At 47.1% G+C, this 18,374-nt stretch overlaps 1 protein-coding gene across 1 annotated transcript in view; it reads left to right on the top strand.

Moving 5' to 3' along the window:
* Positions 1-18,374, top strand: part of IL17REL (interleukin 17 receptor E like) — a 747,013-nt gene that overhangs the window by 668,373 nt on the left and 60,266 nt on the right. Inside the window, exon 15 of the mRNA XM_069629260.1 lies at positions 4,961-5,018. Coding sequence (XP_069485361.1) covers positions 4,961-5,018 — 58 coding nt within the window. The remainder of the gene's footprint in view (positions 1-4,960; positions 5,019-18,374) is intronic.

Genomic DNA, 18,374 nt, shown 5'->3' with positions numbered 1-18,374 from the left:
AGCACTACAGGAGCCACATGGGTAATGACCCTTGACTGAACGTAAATCCCAAAGGCCAGTTCTGGGAGTAGTGTTACGAAAACGAGAATGGATCAATTTATCACGAATATTTGGAGCCCTTTTGAATGCAAAACGCGGCGGGGGCTCCTCGGGAAGGTCCAGTCTCACAATATCCCAATGTTTTAGGATAATTTTCTTGACTTCAAAGGCTTTGATTCCATGTGTTAGAACACAAGTCATGTTTTCAGCCTCTGATTGTGGAGTTTTATTGGTAAGCAGAAGGGCACGATCTGTAAAAAGTGCGCGTTTCCGAGATCTTTTAATGAGAGATCTGGGATAGCCTCTGTCCCGAAATCTGATGTCTAACTCATCTGCTTGTTGGTTAAAGTCGTAAAGGTCAGTGCAGTTTCTTCTAATTCGTAGATACTGCCCATACGGGAGATTGTCCTTGAGATGCCGAGGGTGGTCGCTCGTGTAGTGTAGCAGAGTGTTCCTTGCACTAGGTTTCCTATGTAAGCAACATTTAAGCTCACCGTCTTGATGTTTGATGATGAGATCAAGAAAAATAACTTGATTCTTAGAATATTCAAGTGTAAATTGAATATTAGTGTCAATCTGGTTCAGCCACGAAAAGAACTCGAGGAGTTCATTTTCAAGTCCTTCCCAGATGAAAATGATGTCATCTATGTATCGCTTCCAATTGGAAATTGATTTTTGAAAAGGGTTAGATTCACAAAGAATGTGTTGATTTTCAAAGTTAGACATGAAAAGAATTGCCAGACTTGGTGCAAAAGCAGCACCCATTGCTGTGCCTTTTATTTGTAGGTAAAAGTTGCCATTGAACTCGAAGTAATTTTTACATAATGCCAATTCCATTAACTCCATAATGAAGTTGATTGGCACCCTTTGTTGTGTATTGGACTCTGTCAATAGATCCAGCATGCATTCGAGAGCTTGTGGTTGAGGGATGCTAGTATATAGCGACGTTATGTCCATTGTTACAAGAATGTGTTTGCTAGGATCAAATGTCAAATGTTCAAAGATCTGGATGGTATTCATAGTATCTCGTAGGTAGGTTCTTGTGTTTGTACTCAGGGGTTTAAGAAATGTATCAATAAATTTACAGAGCGGTTCAAGTATAGTACCACAGCCGGAAACTATTGGCCGTCCGGGTGGGTTCAATGAGTCTTTATGTACTTTGGGTAACGCGTAAAGGGTCGGAATACGCCCTTGGCTAGTTGTTAAGAATTCATATTCATTCTCCGTGACCCAATTCCGATCGTATGCATATTTCACTACTTGATCAATCTCTGTTTTGATATCTTTTGTTGGGTCCTTTTTAAGTTTTTGATAACTTGCGGAATCAGTCAATAAGTTATTGACCATCTCTAAATATTGGGTATTGGTCATCACGACTATTCCCCCTCCCTTGTCTGTGACAGTGAACCAATTCAGGGATAGCAGTGCAGGGGTGATTTGGACTTTGGCCGTGAGGCCCAAAATTAATTTTCTTTTTCAGGATACCTTATAGTTATTGTGAAAGTGTATGGGCTGAGGGCAGAAGGGAGACTACTACAATACCCCAGAGCAGAAAGAACAATAGCAGTGTTAACATGAAGGTAGGTTTTAAGGAGTGGGTGAAGGCACATCAGAGTATGGAATTGGAAATGGGATTTCATAGGAAGTTCTTGAATTTGTGGTATTAAGGACAAAAGATTGTCAAAGATGGCACCAAGATTTTTGGCTGAGTCAACAGAGGTGGGAAGGGCACAAAGGAAGGGAAACCAAGTAAAAGGAAGGGCGGCAGCAATGGTGTAGGCAACATAGATTATCCGTTTTTGAGTAATTCAATCAGAGGTTGTTAGCAATCATCCAGTCTTGTATCTGAAGCAGGTATTGAGAGATATGGTGGTGCACAAGTGAAGAATTCTGCAGACTTAAGTTGGTCTGATTGTCATCTGCATTGGTTTGAAAAACAGTCTTTTACAGGGCAATATGTTTCATTATTGGTCCCAAATAGGTATTTAAATGCCATGGGTATAGGTCCAGGAGAATGGGGATTTTACAGCAATTGCCATCTAGTGATGAGAAAGTGTCTTCATTATTTTTTTATTTGTACATTTATAAAGAAGCGTGCAAAGGCCATGGGCATTTAGGCACTTGATACAAAGGAGGAAAAACAGTAATAGAAAGGTATTGCGGGGCAACATTGGAAAGACATCATTAATAAAAAGAAGGGTCATTGTGGTGTTTTAGAGGCTTAACTCCAGATAGGTTTGTATTAGATGGAAGACACACAAATCTAAAGGCAGAGAAAAAAGTTATTTGAAAGAATGCATTAACTAAATAGAAATATGATTTAGGAGAATGAATAATAAACTGCGGTTCTTTTCATTTACCTAGGAACATATCATATATTTCTCATCCAAAGTGTTCCGATAAAGTGAATGGCCCTCATTAGGACCTTGGCGGAGGACCATGGCGCTATTAGCACCATGGTCCATGGCGCTAAGCTGCCAACTCCGCCATGGGGGTTGGCGGACTTACCGCCCCATTCCGACCTTGGCGGGGCGGTAAGTCCCCAATCCCCATTTACCCTTCCCCATTTGCATTTTTGCCCCATAGGGTATAATGGGGGTGGGGAAGGCGTTAATTACGCCACCGTAAATTACGCTGGCGTAATTAACAACAAGGTCCCTTAGCGCCATGGATTTTAACGCCTGCTAAAAGCAGGCGTTAAAATCACCATGGCGCTAAGGGAACTCGTACTCAGGCGGTAAGGGGCGCCATGGTTTACGCCGGCGTAAACCCCTTACCGCCTGGGTCCTAATGAGGGCCAATGTGTTTTTGGCTGCAAAATATTCACCATACAGGTAGCTTCCATCTTGAAATAGGCCCTATATCACATTGAAAATTGAAAACAATGGTATCCAGAGCATCATCCCCTTCAGACTGTTACTGCATCCCAGTAGATATTTTCATTGAGCATGCTTCGTCCTACCTGCAGAATGTTTTGACATTTCTTTCCTTAACACATTTCAGTTAAAGGACTACTACATTTGTGAAAACATAACAGTATCCCAACTGACTTTCCACCAATATATCCCAGATATCTTTCAAGAATATTGGTGGTTTTCATTCCAGCTATTAGATTTTTAGTTTTGACCGAAATGTGGCAAAGCAATCTATTGCCAAATTAATCCTGTAGTTGGATTTACCGAGCTACGATTTAGCATGCAACTATGCAAACACATATTTTTGCACACTTATATTCTGATGAAAGTTTGAAAATCATCTTGCTTGTTCAATACTGCTATTTTAGATCGTCTGCTTCCTATGCAAAATATTAACATTTTTTGTCCACAAACTCTCAATCACCCCCTCTAAGATGTTGTCTAAATGATTGAATATTGATCATTTGGTATTTGGCTACTTTACTGGTCAATCATGGTACATGTTCGAATAACTACTCCTTCAAAGTGCGTTTTACTGAGCTGATATATATTGTGCCACACATGCCAATGCTTCCATATGTTGCAAATGCACTGTGCGAATATGCATAAACAATTAGTATTTATAAACAACTAATGTAAGAGCCTGTATGCATGGGCCAAAGTGCAGGTTTTCATTGACAAAGTAGGACCGCTACATATCCTAAGACAACAGATCCCTCCATCAGTGACAACAGGCAAAGCTACTGCATCGGACAAATATACAGGGACAAACATACATCTGGCCTTGTATTATATTGTTAGATAGATGTTCCACATGTTATGATGTCCTTTAACATGTAGTACCAGCGTACAACCCATACAGTGTACACATTAATAAAAGTCACTGGGATTTTCTGATAGTGATACATGATGATAGATGATTTTGTAAGTGTTCAGACTATTTTCAAAATATTACTTGAGGTCTGTACCCCTTTAAGAGAATGCCATCTTTCTGTGTTCACTTGGAGCAATTTGTTCCTCATAGCATTACAGCATTTGACATCCATTCTCCAAATTCACTTCTTATTTTAATTTGCTTCCTTTCCAATTTCGCATTTTTATCTTCCTTTATTTTTATACGTTCAACCTATCTCTTGTGTTCTACATGCTCTGTCTTATTGCTTTTATAATTGTTTATCTATTCTTGGTAATCATTTTAGATTGTATCTTGAACTTGCTTTTCCTTCTCAGTTTTCTTGTTCATATATTTATTTGTCTCCCCCTGGCTGTCATTCTTTTGGAGTGCTGGTCACATTCAGTAATTGTCCCATTTTCATCTTTAAGTTCCTTTCAGTTTGGTATTTCTGTTTTTAACACATCTTTTATCTCTCCTTTATCACAAGAAAAGTCTGTTGAAAAAACACACAGGTGCAGCTAGATGTTTGGTGGTGGATAACTTGTGTTGGATACTGAAGTTGTAATAGGCATTGTCACATCAGCCCAGGACCTACTATATTAGTATCGGAGGCTAGTTGCCTGATTGCCTTATTAAAAGTGAAATGAGAACATGAACTGCACATTTTTTAAAGAGATATAGAAGAGTCTCTGTTATATGATACACAAATAATAATGGCAATAACAATAATATTAAACTGGGCTTTATTGGCTTATAAATGCCTAAATATATGGTTGTACTTCTAGGAAGCACATAAATATGAATGACCCTCTAAGAGGCAAGCTTGACATTTACAGGCTCCACTCAAATTGCTGTTGCTATATCTCCTTGACTACAAGAATAGTGACCTGTGTTTTCAATACAAAAATAAAAATAAATTTCTATCTAAAAGTTATTTATTTAAGACAAAACATAGGAATTGATTATGTCATTATGGGACATATTTGTAATATGAAACATAAATATCTCTCTAAAATAAACAAAATTTAACAAAGGGAGCATTGGCAGTTTACTGACTTTTTGTAAAGGTTCCTTTAATGTAAAAGGTCACATGTTGCTTCTTACTTTACAGGGCTGTAGGACAGATGTACAATTTTCTATCCCACTTGAAATATGTGATATCCCATGCCGTAAGTATACATATGTATTAAAAATAATATTGATCCAGTACATCTTGTATGTTTTGAGTGCACACATATTTTGATTAAAGTAATTCTTCTTTGTCAACAATGAATAACTATGGAAGCACACATGGTTACATTAGTAATAAACTTTTATAGATGTTTTTGAACACATTTGCAATTTGCGTTTGTGAAATCGGAAACCAGATTGTGTTTGTTGTCTGACCCAATGTGCACACAACACCCACTACCATTCACGAGGAATCTTGCACAGAATTCAATAATCCAGCAGCCAGACTTGCTGTGAGCATGTGTGTGTGTGTGTTTTTAAGTGTGTGTGTGTGCGTGTGTGTATGCGTGTGTGTATTTGTATGCATATTATGTGCCTTACATAAAGCAAGACTTTGACCAGGATGAACACAAACATTTTGATTCCATTTTGTTAACAATAGTAGCTCAAGTTTATTTGAGTGAACAAGAGACTATGGCTTGGCCTCTGGCCATGACTCTAAGAAGGAGAGATTTAGCTGTACCTACCTAATGGGGAATCTCATACCTCTAGCAAATTTAGGAGAAAGGCGTTTATAAATCGTTGCCACTCTGCCTTAACTACAGGATTTTTGTGGGTTCAGAGATACCCCCCCTTTTGAAATTAGTCAGAGATTCCAAATTGAGGGGCACATTCATTACTGTTCTCCAGTTGTGAACCAGAGATGGTTTTAACCCCTGCACTGCCTCCAAAAAGGAACCCCTTGGGTGGAAAGTGTTATCCACGACCGCCCATGTGATAGATATGCAGTGCACATTCCTGGGGTTTCTTTTTTCTGTGGGTGTTTCAGTAATGCTACCATGCCACATTCAAATGTGCTTCCCTCAAGCATATGCATGCACGCTTTGAAGCAACCATAACACTGAACGTAGCAACCTCATAAGCACGCAAAACAAAAACCAAAACCTAAAAAAAGAAACAAAAACAGAAGGTAGACCTGGAAATCTAATTTGTTAACTAGACTATACATCCCGGTTTTCACCTAACATTCACAATGACCTTTATTAACAGTACACAATTGACATGATTCGTTTTTTAATACTACATAGTAACTGCAGCCCAGGGTGAAAAGTCTAGTCAAAGACTGGATTATGTAAATTAACTCCCATAAGTGCCCAGCCTCAGCCTAAGAGGATTCCTGCCCCCACACACCAATATAACCATTGCCTTAATGGCCCTGGAGGACACAAGAACTTCTAATAAGGATGACTGGGCTTCTGTTCACAAGAATGGCAACGATGTAATCTCACCCTCAGTTAAATGTGCCCATATTTCCTTCCTGCTTTTCCATTTATAGAACCTGGCCGTTCATTGTTGTTTGGGACTTAAGGGAGCACGTATAGGGACATGCCTTAGCGCACCATGAAACTGTGAAAGACACAAAAGTCTCTCCATAGACAGGCTATGGGCCTCATTATGAGTGTGCCGGTCTGGTAACAATGGAGCCGGTAAGCTACAGGCACCGTTATTACCGGACCGGCATACTCCGAACTCTGCGAGCGGTTGCCTTTCAGCCTGCCAGGCCAGACCTGTTCTGATTCTGATGTGTGTGGGTAGCCATGCCTGTGTCGAGTGTCCACCGGAGCGTAGAGTTATATGTACCTAGCACTTTTGGGAGATGTGTTGTATGTGCACGCAATCTTCTTGCAGCTGCGATCAAACGGCTCTTAAGAAACCATAGATAAATGTACCAGTGCCAAAAACATAAGATCAATAGAAATCAGAAGCCTTATTAATGATCCTACAATGACCTGCTGTCTTGACATTCAATATGAACATGATGGCATGTTACGATTTTAGCAAACCTTGTTCCATATCGAAGTAAATACTATCTACATCTGATCCCAACATATTGCATTCCTTCACGTGCTATTAGCTCGGTCAGTCACCAGGGGATATGCATGATAGATCCTTAATGCATACAGTCTAACTTAACTCTCTGATTTTCAGATACATTATTTGTGAATTAAACAAGTTTTAGGTACAACAGACACATCAGTATTGTTTTTGCGAAGCATATAGTACAATTATTTACATTTGTTATATAGGTTGAGGAGTATTTCCTAACATACCTTAGATTATAATTATCTCTTTATTTGTCCAAATGTCCTATTGTATATCTGTTCACATTTATCTTAATTATCTTTGTTACAAATATGAAAAAATCAAGTAATAGAAACACTTCTGCATTTGCTGATAATCAACAACCAGTATGATGTTCATATTTGTAAAATGTTGCTAATGTGGATTTCCCTTAATCTCTCTATATGTATGTTCTTATCTTGTCAAGGGGCACGCATTAGTGTGGTGAATTATTCCTCCATGCTGGCTTGCTTTTCTTAGAGTCATAATCTTGATATGGCTCATTTAGACTTCTTATCCAACAGTATTATTGGAGAATATGTAATATTCCCATTGACATGGTATATGCCAAGGACTATATTGTAAAGTGTGGTGTGTGAGAGTGTTTGGTGTTACTGGTGCTGCCCAATACACCCTGCTGGAGAAGTCTGTCTAATACCCTGTTTCAAAGAGGAGCCTATGCCTACAAACACTCCGACACAGCGGAGTGTGTGAGAGTGTTTGCCGTTACTGGTGCTGCCTAATACACCCTGCTGGAGAAGTCTGTCTACTACCCTGTTTCAAGCCTGTGCCTACAAAGACTCCGACCACAGTGGAGCATGGCAGAGTGTGTGAGAGTGTTTGGTGGTGTGTGGGACATGCAGCGGTGGAATAGGACCCTTGCCATGCGACCTGAGCACCCAAAAAGGCAGACCACGATTTGAGCACCAGGAAAGAAGGTAAGTGCTTATTGTGTGCAGTTGGCTGTAATCTGTAAACAGTAATCCAGCTGTGCACGAAAGCGCATTCCCATAAACTTTACTTACAGTTATTGGCCGAGCAGTTACTTATTAAGCCCTGGTGCGGGAGGTGGTTGTGGAGGCGAACTGCTTCAGTCCACTGAACAATTGTTTTCCCTGTTGTGATCCAAAACCGAAAGTCAGCGATGCGTATCTGTGCAGCTGTATAAACTTGGTTTATTATCATTCTGTCCCCATTCAATCCCTGAGCTGTAGGGCGTGCGTAGCTTGTGGGGGTGTACTCTCCCTAATAACTCACGGAGAAAGGGTCTAACACACAGCATTACAGTTCCTCCTTTAAGTAATTGCAACATAACTTCTTGGAAAAAAGTAAATCAATAAATAAATAACCGTGTAGTGACTGTGGGGGAGTATCCCCTTTGACCCCACGGAGTAAGTACAACGCTTTGCGGGATTAAAGGCATTGTTTAAATAAAGTCAATAAAACCATAACTGGAAACAACTAGCTGTGAGGTAACTCTGGGGGATTATCTCCTTTGAGCCCATGGTTTGAGAAACACTTACCTGCGACTGCACATAAGTCTCATCATCCCACTCAGCACCTGAATAGAGGTCTGGGGAGGTGCACCCACAGGCACCCCTGGACAGTATGGTCTGCAGTAACATTCGGTTTTCACCCACCACCACACCACGTCCCCCACTGGTGCCCGGTCGTGCCTGAGATTCCTCCTGGGTCTGCACCATCTCTGCAACCTCAACAGCACCAAGTGCGTCATCACCTGCAAAAACATGAAAGACAACAAATGGAAACAGGCATGAGCACCATAGCACACACATAGGCCGTGACAGGCCAGAGATCCAGTACATGAATTACACATGTCCCACATGACTATGGCCCTCATTACGACCCTGGCTTTGGACCATGGTGCTAATAGCACCATGGTCCATGCCGGTAACTTACCGACTCCGCCATGGCGGAATGGGGAATTACCGCTCCATTCCGAGGTTGGTGGGCCGGTAATTCCCCATGCCGCCATGGCCCTTCCCCATTCCCATTTTTGCCCCATAGGGCTCAAGGGGACTGGGGAAGGCGCTAAGTACGGTGCCAAACACTCTCACACACTCTGCACTGTCAAAGAGTTGGAAGTGGAGTCAAAAAGGCAGACACTGGGGAGAGCAAGATGGATATGCAACACATTTGCAGCATGTTGGGTAGCACTGGCATCACACATCAGGCTGTGAGTGGCATGTCCAATACACATACATGACACATGCCACCACACAGATGTCAAGTAGCGTAGCCACGGTAAATTACAAAACTACAGCAATATGTCAGTGAATGAGTACTGTCACACATCCATGTCACATCGACATGATGCGAAGATTGATGCTGAATAGTGTTGCAAAATATGCAAGTGCCACACACTGAAACACATCCAGTGTCCAATAACACAGTCATTGTGGGCTGATCAATGGTTGGTTACTTTAACATTATAGGAAACATCTGTCATCTTCCACGTGCAAACAGGCCCTAATAAAACATTTCTGCAGCCCAATACTCCATCGGCCTGAATGGTGTAATCATTAACGTAACCAGGTAAAAATAGTGGCCCAGTGTGGGCTGTAAACAATGACCGAAGCATATCACATATGTTGCAATAGGGCAGAATAACGCGTAGCAAAAATGGGAGAGTGGAAACAATCAGCCTGAATGAACACTTACAAAATCTGAACAATGTAGTTGCAAGATGACAGTTCAAGGTAAAGTGCACTAATGTGGGCCTAATTGGCAACTGTGGGCAGAAGGGATACAGTCATACCCAAATCCAAGGCACGCGAATGTTTGGGAGGAAGCAAATGGGTGACCCATAACACTCAGGAGTACCCACCCTCATCTGGCACTCAATCAGAACCCGTCACCCAAACAACATACACATGGATTACACACACACGCATGGGCACTCACCGGACAATGCATCGTAATCAGGTAGTTCTCCCATACCTTGGATCTGTTCCTATGTGACGAAGGTCCCAGCAACAGACTCATGTTCAGTGAGTTTGTTGTCCTCTTGTGGAGACCCACCGCCAGTCACCAGAGTAGCGGCATGATTTGAGGCCAGCTTATTCTTTGCTCTGCGTTTCAGGTCATTCCACTGCTTGTAGCAATCATCAGCTGTGCGCCTCACAAATCCAAGGGCACTTATGCGGTCCACGATGGTCTGCCAGTGTGCCCTACTTTGACCAGGTGTGGTCTTGCACCCTGCAGTCACCAACAAATCCGCGGCTCTGTGCCGACATATAGCTCACAAGTGCATCAAGTTCCGGGTCATTAAAGCTGGGCTTCCTTGATGTGCCGGAGTGTGTAGCCGTGTCTGGGGTCTCAGCCTGTTGTGCCAGAGCACCCTTCTTCCTCTTTTTCAAAGGTGGAGTGGAGCCTGAGTGGCTTACGCCGCTCTGGTTAGCAGGGGCAGAAGCACCGGTGGACTGGGTAGTAGGATTTTGCGGATGCACAATGACCGTAGGCCTTGGTGCAGGCATTGGCAAAAGTGTGATGTTGGCAGGGGGAACATCAGTTTGATGGACCTGGACCGACTCTGTCCTGGCTGGGAGACTCAGAGCTGGGTTGGATGGAGCTGCAGCTGCCCCTGCAGCCTCCCCACCCTGCCTACTTGGGGCAGCAGATGACATAGGTAGTCCCAGATCCACGTGGATTGGTGACACTAACTTGCACCGCCACACGTGGCCTAGACTTGCTGACCTGGAAGTCAGCCAGGGAGTCATCCTGTGCCAGGTCAGGTGCCACAATGGGCTGGTCCAACAAGGGCTGAGCTGGGATGGAGTCAACCATGTGTCCCTCAACCATGGGGGGGGCATGGGTGTCCCTGATTGGTCCTCCACACATGGGGGTCTAGGGGCACCCTGCAAATCCCGGCCATGTCCCCTACCGTGCCCACCACGCCCACCTTTTGAAGGTTGGCCACCTTTGCCTCCCTTACCGCTTGGTCACCTCCTAACCATGGCACTGATGTTGTTGTGCGTATGGGAGTAGCAGTAAACTATTGTCCTGGGCAGTTGGGGGTGAAAGGGGTAGGGTACTAGATGGAATTCATACCCTAGTGCTCTAACAAGGCTGTCTGTGACCCCTGGGGGAAGATGACGGGTCACGCAACGCACAGGCAGCCCAAAATAAAAAAATAACGTGCACGCAACCCCTCGTAGACCACGTGCGTGAAATAATTAACCCGCACTACGCTGTAGCACCCAGAAACACAAAAATAAGCGTATGCGTAGTACACGCAGCCTACAATGACCTCTGAAGGGGTACGCGACACACGGGGCAAGCACAGTTGGTAAATACGTGCGCGACTCACCGTCTGCCTGGAAAAAGAACATGCGTTGGCATCACCCCCGCCAAAAGAAGAATTGTACGCTGTCTGAGTAGACAGGACAAAAGAAGAAGTGAACGCTGTATGTGGAAACAGGTCCAACCAGAAAAAAAGACCGCTGTCAGAGGTAACAGGGAGTACGAACTTGAAACGCTGTGAAGTAATCGCGTGTGAACTGACAAGAAGTAGAGAATTCATTCACTCGCTCTCCACGAAAAGCACGTACAAAGAAATGGCATCCTACACGTACCTTTTAAACTGGCCCACACGTAAAACATCACTTACGCGTGTACGCGCTAATCCCCTTTACTCCAATTACACGAGCTGAAACTCGGACGTGCAGTTCTTGGACGTGTACACATGTACCCGTGCTGAGGAAAAGGTGCGCGTGTCACGTCACAGACGCGTAGGCCCTTTCCTCGGATTACACACATTCACACGCAAACGTGCAGTTTTTTCACGTGCCATGAACCACTTAGCCCACGAGGGAAATGCCCACGCGCATCACGTCACAGACGCGCTTAAGCGCAAAGGGCCTTTGGTCCAATGAAACCATGTACGTGTGCTGACACGCTTATGTGCGATGGGCCTTTCCTCGAATTACACGCTGACGTGCAAGATTTTCACGTGCCAAATCACTCTGTATCAAGCTGACCAGGCAACAACAAACAGAAGACCACGCTCCTGCCCAGAAGGCCAAATTACTGCCCCCCAGAGCCCTGAGCACGCTCCCACCTGCCATCTGTTGCTGCCTGACTGCCTGCTGCCCACGTGCCCTGCTATTTGCTGCCTGCACATCAGCCAGGGGTGCAGTTGCTTTGACCACCCCTGCTGGAACCAAAGACTCCCGACTGGGATACCATCGCTCCACAGCCCAGCCCCAGGACCCAGTTGCCCACCCACTCCTGCCTCTGGGGTTGCCATGTCGGGCACAACACCATCTGGCACCACTGGCAACCCCCAGCCAGAGAGGCAGAGGGCCACCAGCTTCAGTGCCAGGGAAGTTGGTGTCCTGGTGGCGCAAGTCCTGGGGCAGTATGATGCCCTCTTTGGAAGTTCGTGCACCGACAATGAAGGACGGACCAGGATCTGGATGGACATCGTGACTGCCATCAACGCGGAGGGGGTGGCAGTCCGCGACTTACACCATGTCAAGAAGCGCTGGGAGGACTTCAGGTCCAGGACCCTCAACAAGGCCTGGCACCTCTTGAAGGCAGCAGATGCCAAGGGGCACCGGGGCCACCTGTACGACCACCAGATAAGGGTCCTGGAACACATATGCCCAGCGCTCCATGTCCAGGTCCTTGAGAGGAAGACCCGTCTAGAGTCGAGCGGTAAGTGTGAATGCATACTGATTGGACGCTGTGCGTGTGGTGGTGTGCCAGTAGTGTGCAGGTTGCACATGTGTTTTCGTAGGGCCATGTAGGGATGTGTATGAACAGGGGTGTGAGGCTGCCACATGTGAGTCCTCTTAGGTGTGAGACACATCGATGGTGTATGTGTTGGTAAGCATGTTGTGCAAATGCAGGTGTGGTAGCACACATGTTTGAATTTCTGTGTATGTACGCTGGCATGGTTGTGGTATCACACATGGATGGTGGTTCCTGCTGCCATGTATCTGCACTGTGTACATGTGCATGTGTGTGTATTTGACAAGTGCGCAACTGTGATGCAACATGGATGCACGTGACACTGATATGTAGAAGGCTGAATGCCAGATTTGACATGTATGGCGATCGCATCACTGTGACAGTTGGAGGAGATGTAGACATGCATGTGAGTGTGGTGGTGTGTGTGTGTGTCTAGTGCACTCCCTGTGTTTCATGTGATGTCAGGCTCACCTTCGGCTGTTCATGCTGTTGTATGTGTATGGATGTTGCTGCCTGGTGCAATATTGCTGTGGATATGCTAACGTGTGTGAGTTGAAATGACTTGTGTGTCGTGGAGTGTGATGCCATGTCTGAAGTTTGACACTGCCACTCATGTGCAACTGTCATGTGTGTATCAGTCCATTGTACAGTGCCCTGATGTCTGTGTTTTATCTCTCCCTGTCTGCAGCGTCAACTGATGAAGAGGGCGGAGAGGATGCTGTGGAGCACAGCGGCAGGGATCGCACCACCAGCCGGACATGCAAGTCCCGGCTCCCCTCCCAGATTGTCATCTTGTCGGGGAGTGAGGAGTCTGGTGCCGCGTCCCAGGCCGCAGCTGCCGAGGGTAGGTCCAAGAGGCAGAGGTCGGAGGTGGACTCCTCGGCAGCAGAAGGGGCAGCTGAGACCCCACAGGGTCCAATGGAGGAAGATGGCATGGAGTCATCCAGGTTGGTGGAGGGTTTGGTGGAGGAGGAGGCCGCGGAAGGGACACACACGGGGTCTGGAGGTAGGGATTCCACTGGTGCTAGTGGTGCAGTGCAGGGGCAGGGACAGGAGGCAGTACAGGCCGCCGCGGAGTTGCCTGTGTGTAATCCTGTCCCCGATCCTGTCACTGCATCATCTGGCACCAGCAGGGATGCCTACGTCCAGACCCGTTTTCAGGGAGGGAATGAGCGCACGACAACTGGCCTTCCTCTCCCTGCGGACGTGGCTATCCGGCACCGTGTTGAGCCTGTCCTGAGTGGGATTAGCTGTGCGTCAACGGGGCATGCGAGGTGACCTGCAGTCTTTTCGTGGAGAGACTGCACGTCGTCTCACATGCCTCTTTGACCACGTTGACCTACTGGGACGGGTCACCGGTGCTGGATTCCTCCGTGTGCTGGACCTTCTTGCGACCCCCTGCTCACCTGAACCCCCTACGTGCCAGTCGTCCTCCAGGCCATCTTCCCACCCATGTGTCACCTGGGTACTGTGGTGCTGCCCCTGACCCAGCAGCCAGGTTGGTGGAGGACACATCCCTGCCACAGTCAGGAGTCGGACATCCAGCAGGGGTGGCCACCATGAGAACTGCACCCCAGCCAGAGGAGAATGTGCAGGCAGCAAGAGCCAGGGCGCAGGCACAGGCACAGGCACAGCAGCAGCAACATGGTGAGAGCAATGATGGCTCTGGGCCTTCAACATCGGAGGGGCAGGCATCGGCTATAGGGCAGGAGGACCCCAGATTTCAAGTGTCTTCCGTGTGGCAGCGGTTGGGCCACGCCATAGATGCGGAGCAGCAGCGGGCGGAAGAGGCACGGCTCGAAATGGTCAGGGCGGAGAACTCCATGCGGAGGGCCCTGAGGCGGGCCGAGTGCCTCGAGGCAATTCACAGGGAGTTGGAGATGAACATGTCGTCCCTGCGAACCCTCGGGGCCATGGAAGAGGACCGCCTCCAGGACATTGAGCGGGAGTTTGATGATGCCCTGGCCCGGGACATCAATAAGTGAGCCGTGAGCCGTCAGACTAGCCCGCTGTCTTTGTAAATAGTTAGATAGTGTTAGGTTTCCTTTCTGTTGTTTATTTTGGGGCGATTGGACAATGCACCACGTTTTTGTATACAGTTCTTTATTAGGTAGTCTTTTTTGTAGGTTTCATTTCATTTGTTGGGCTCATGGACCCTGGATTGGTGATTTGTATATAGTTGAACAGTGGATTTATTTTTTTATTTTTTTCATTTCACCATGGAGCAATGGATTTCACTTATATTTTTCCCTTGGATTTGCTTTGTTGGACTGAGACTTTGGCCACATTTTCATTTGGATTTCTTTGGATTCTGATTTCATATTTTTGATTATTTTCTGGACATGCTGCGTTTTATTTCTTCTTCACATTATTGTGTGTTTTCTTTTCATTACAATCATTTTGGGTTCAATATATTTTTGTTTTATACTTCGATGTGTGGTATTCTCTCATTGATTGCATGCATGTCATGATGTGGGTTTTCACATTCACTTGCACCCATTGTGTGTGTGTGACAGACATGTGTTAATTTACATACTTGCCATTCGGGTTGTATCATATAATGGGTATTTCTATGTGGGTGGATGCAATACTTGGTTGGGTCTTTGGGCTGGGGTGGTGGCTGGCAATTAGGCCCATGATTGAGGATCGTCATGACATGGGGGCAGGGGGACATGTGTGGGGGCCTGCTGGCAGGTGCCCCTGACTGCTGGGGGGTGGGTGTGCTGGGGGACATGAGTGGGGGCCTGCTGGCAGGTGCCCCTGACTGCTGGGGGAGGGGGTGCTGGGGGACATGAGTGGGGGCCTGCTGGCAGGTGCCCCTGACTGCTGGGGGGGTGGGGGTGGTGGGGGACATGAGTTGGTGATCAGTAGTGCAAGGTGACATGTGGCTTGGCTGGGGGGCATGCCCAAGGTGGATGGGCTGCCTGCGGGACATGACCATGGGTGCAGGGTAGTCCCCTGTGGTGTGGGCTGCCTGCAGGGGCCATGGAGGGTGTAGAGGGAACACCTGGGAGGACCCATACTGCCAATTCACGTGTAGGACTCCCCGCGCACCCCCGAAAATCACATACCCCGCTCTGACAGCAAAAACACGTGTGAAACTTCCCGCGCACCCCAGGAGTACACGTACCCCACTCGCACAGGGCCTATCGCGTGTGAAACTTCCCGCACACCCCAGGAATACACGTAGCCCACTCGCACAGGGCATTTCGCATGTGAAACTTCCCACGCATCCCTGAAATACACGTACCCCGCTCCAATCTCGTGTGAAACTTCCCACGCCCCCCAGGAATACACACGCACAGGGCCTATCACATGTGAAACTTCCCGTGCACCCCCGAAATACACGTTCCCCTCTCCAATCGCATGTGAAACTTCCCACGCACCCTAGGAATACACGTACCCCACTCGCACAGGGCCTATCGCGTGTGAAACTTCCCGCGCACCCCAGGAATACACGTACCCCACTCGCACAGGGCATTTCGCATGTGATACTTCCCGCGCACCCCAGGAATACACATACCCCACTCGCACAGGGCATTTCGTGTGTGAAACTTCCTGTGCACCCCCGAAATACACATTCCCCTCTCCAATCGCGTGTGAAACTTCCCACGCACCCTAGGAATACACCTACCCCACTCGCATAGGGCCTATCGCGTGTGAAACTTCCCACGCACCCCAGGAATACACGTACCCCACTTGCACAGGGCCTATCGCGTGTGAAACTTCCCACGCACCCCAGGAATACACGTACCCCACTTGCATAGGGCATTTCGCGTATGAAACTTCCCGCGCACGCCCAAAATACACGTTCCCCTCTCCAATCGCGCGTGAAACTTCCCACGCACCCCCGAAATACACGTACCCCGCTCCAATCGCGTGTGAAACTTCCCGCGCACCCCAGGAATAAACGCGCACAGGGCCTATCGCATGTGAAACTTCCCGCGCACCCCCGAAAAACATGTTCCCCTCTCCAATCGCATGTGAATCTTCCCGCGCACCCCAGGAATACACGCGCACAGGGCCTATCGCGTGTGAAACTTCCCACGCATCCCCCGAAATACACGTTCTCCTCTCCAATCACGTGTGAAACTTCCCACGCACCCACAAAATACATGCACCCCGCTCCAATCGCGTGTGAAACTTCCACGCACCCCAGGAATACACGCACACAGGGCCTATCGCGTGTGAAATTTCCCGCGCACCCCCGAAATGCACGTTCCCCTCGCCAATCGCTTGTGATACTTCCCGCGCACCCCAGGAATACACATACCCCACTCACACAGGGCATTTTGCGTGTGAAACTTCCCGCGCACCCCCGAAATACACGCGCACACGGCCTATTGCGTGTGAAACTTCCCGCGCACCCCCGAAATACATGTTCCCCTCTCCAATCGCATGTGAAACTTCCCGCACACCCCCGAAATACTCGCACCCCGCTCCAATCGCGTGTGAACCTTCCCACGCACCCCAGGAATAGACGCGCACAGGGCCTATCGCGTGTGAAACTTCCTGCGCACCCCTGAAATACACATTCCCCTCTCCAATCGCATGTGAAACTTCCCACGCACCCCAGGAATACACGTACCCCACTCGCACAGGGCCTATCGCGTGTGAAACTTCCCGTGCACCCCAGGAATACACGTACCCCACTTGCACAGGGCATTTCACGTGTGATACTTCCCGCGCACCCCAGGAATACATGTACCCCACTCGCACAGGGCATTTCGCGTGTGAAACTTCCTGCGCACCCTCGAAATACGCATACCCCGCTCCAATCGCGTGTGAAACTTCCCGCGCACCCCAGGAATACACGCGCACAAGGCCTATCGCGTGTCAAACTTCCTGCACACTGCCCGAAATACACGTGCCCCTCTCCAATCACGTGTGAAATTTCCTGCGCACCCCAGGAATACACGTACCCCACTCGCACAGGGCATTTTGCGTGTGAAACTTCCTGCGAACCCCTGTTATACACGTACCCACTCCAATCGCGTGTGACACCCCCCGTGCAGTGGGGTACGGGTATTCGGAGGGGTGCGTGGGGAGTTTTACAGGCGTTTTCATGGTTGGGGGCCTGTGCGCCATGTACGGGATTTGTGTGCTGTGCATGGCGCACCGCACGGGGAGGGGTTGGGGGCGTAACTGGCGCTGCTGCCGGGTCGCTGCGTCACTCTGCGCCACGGCTGGTTTTGGAAACTAAAATCCATGAATACGCTGTGCGCGGAAAAGGATTTTAGCGCACGCGGCTGGTGCAGAAATTTGCACGCGCACACTGTGCGCCAGCCGCGTGCGCAACTTGTGCGCTGAATTCTATGAATTACCCTCAAAATCGACTGCAACACACATTCCTCTAAACCAAATTTGGTTGAGTAGTAAGCACTACTTGAGTAGATGAATTATGCTGTTGGAATTATACAGGAAATCGAGTGAAACTTCGCCCTTGAAAATGGGGTGAATGCCTGTATGTTTGTATTTAATTTAATTTGTTTTTATGTAGTTTTGTTCATGATTATTTAATTCTTTTTGGAGGTATGAACTGTGAACGTGAATTTAGTTATAACCTAGTGTGTGACATTAAAGTACATTGTAGATGAATTGAAGTATACAATGTATGTGATGTGAAATTTTACGATAATAAGATTATTTTATGTGTAATGTGAATTTGTATACGAAAAGTGCTATGAACTGAAACGTATAATAAATAAATAAATACATATTGTAAAGTTCTATTTTTC

Source organism: Ambystoma mexicanum, chromosome 12 (assembly GCF_040938575.1).
Source record: "Ambystoma mexicanum isolate Mex_15411 chromosome 12, UKY_AmexF1_1, whole genome shotgun sequence".
Classification (NCBI taxonomy): domain Eukaryota; kingdom Metazoa; phylum Chordata; class Amphibia; order Caudata; family Ambystomatidae; genus Ambystoma; species Ambystoma mexicanum.
The sequence above is the reverse complement of the archived record's forward strand: the minus strand, read 5'-3'. Positions and strand labels throughout refer to the sequence as shown.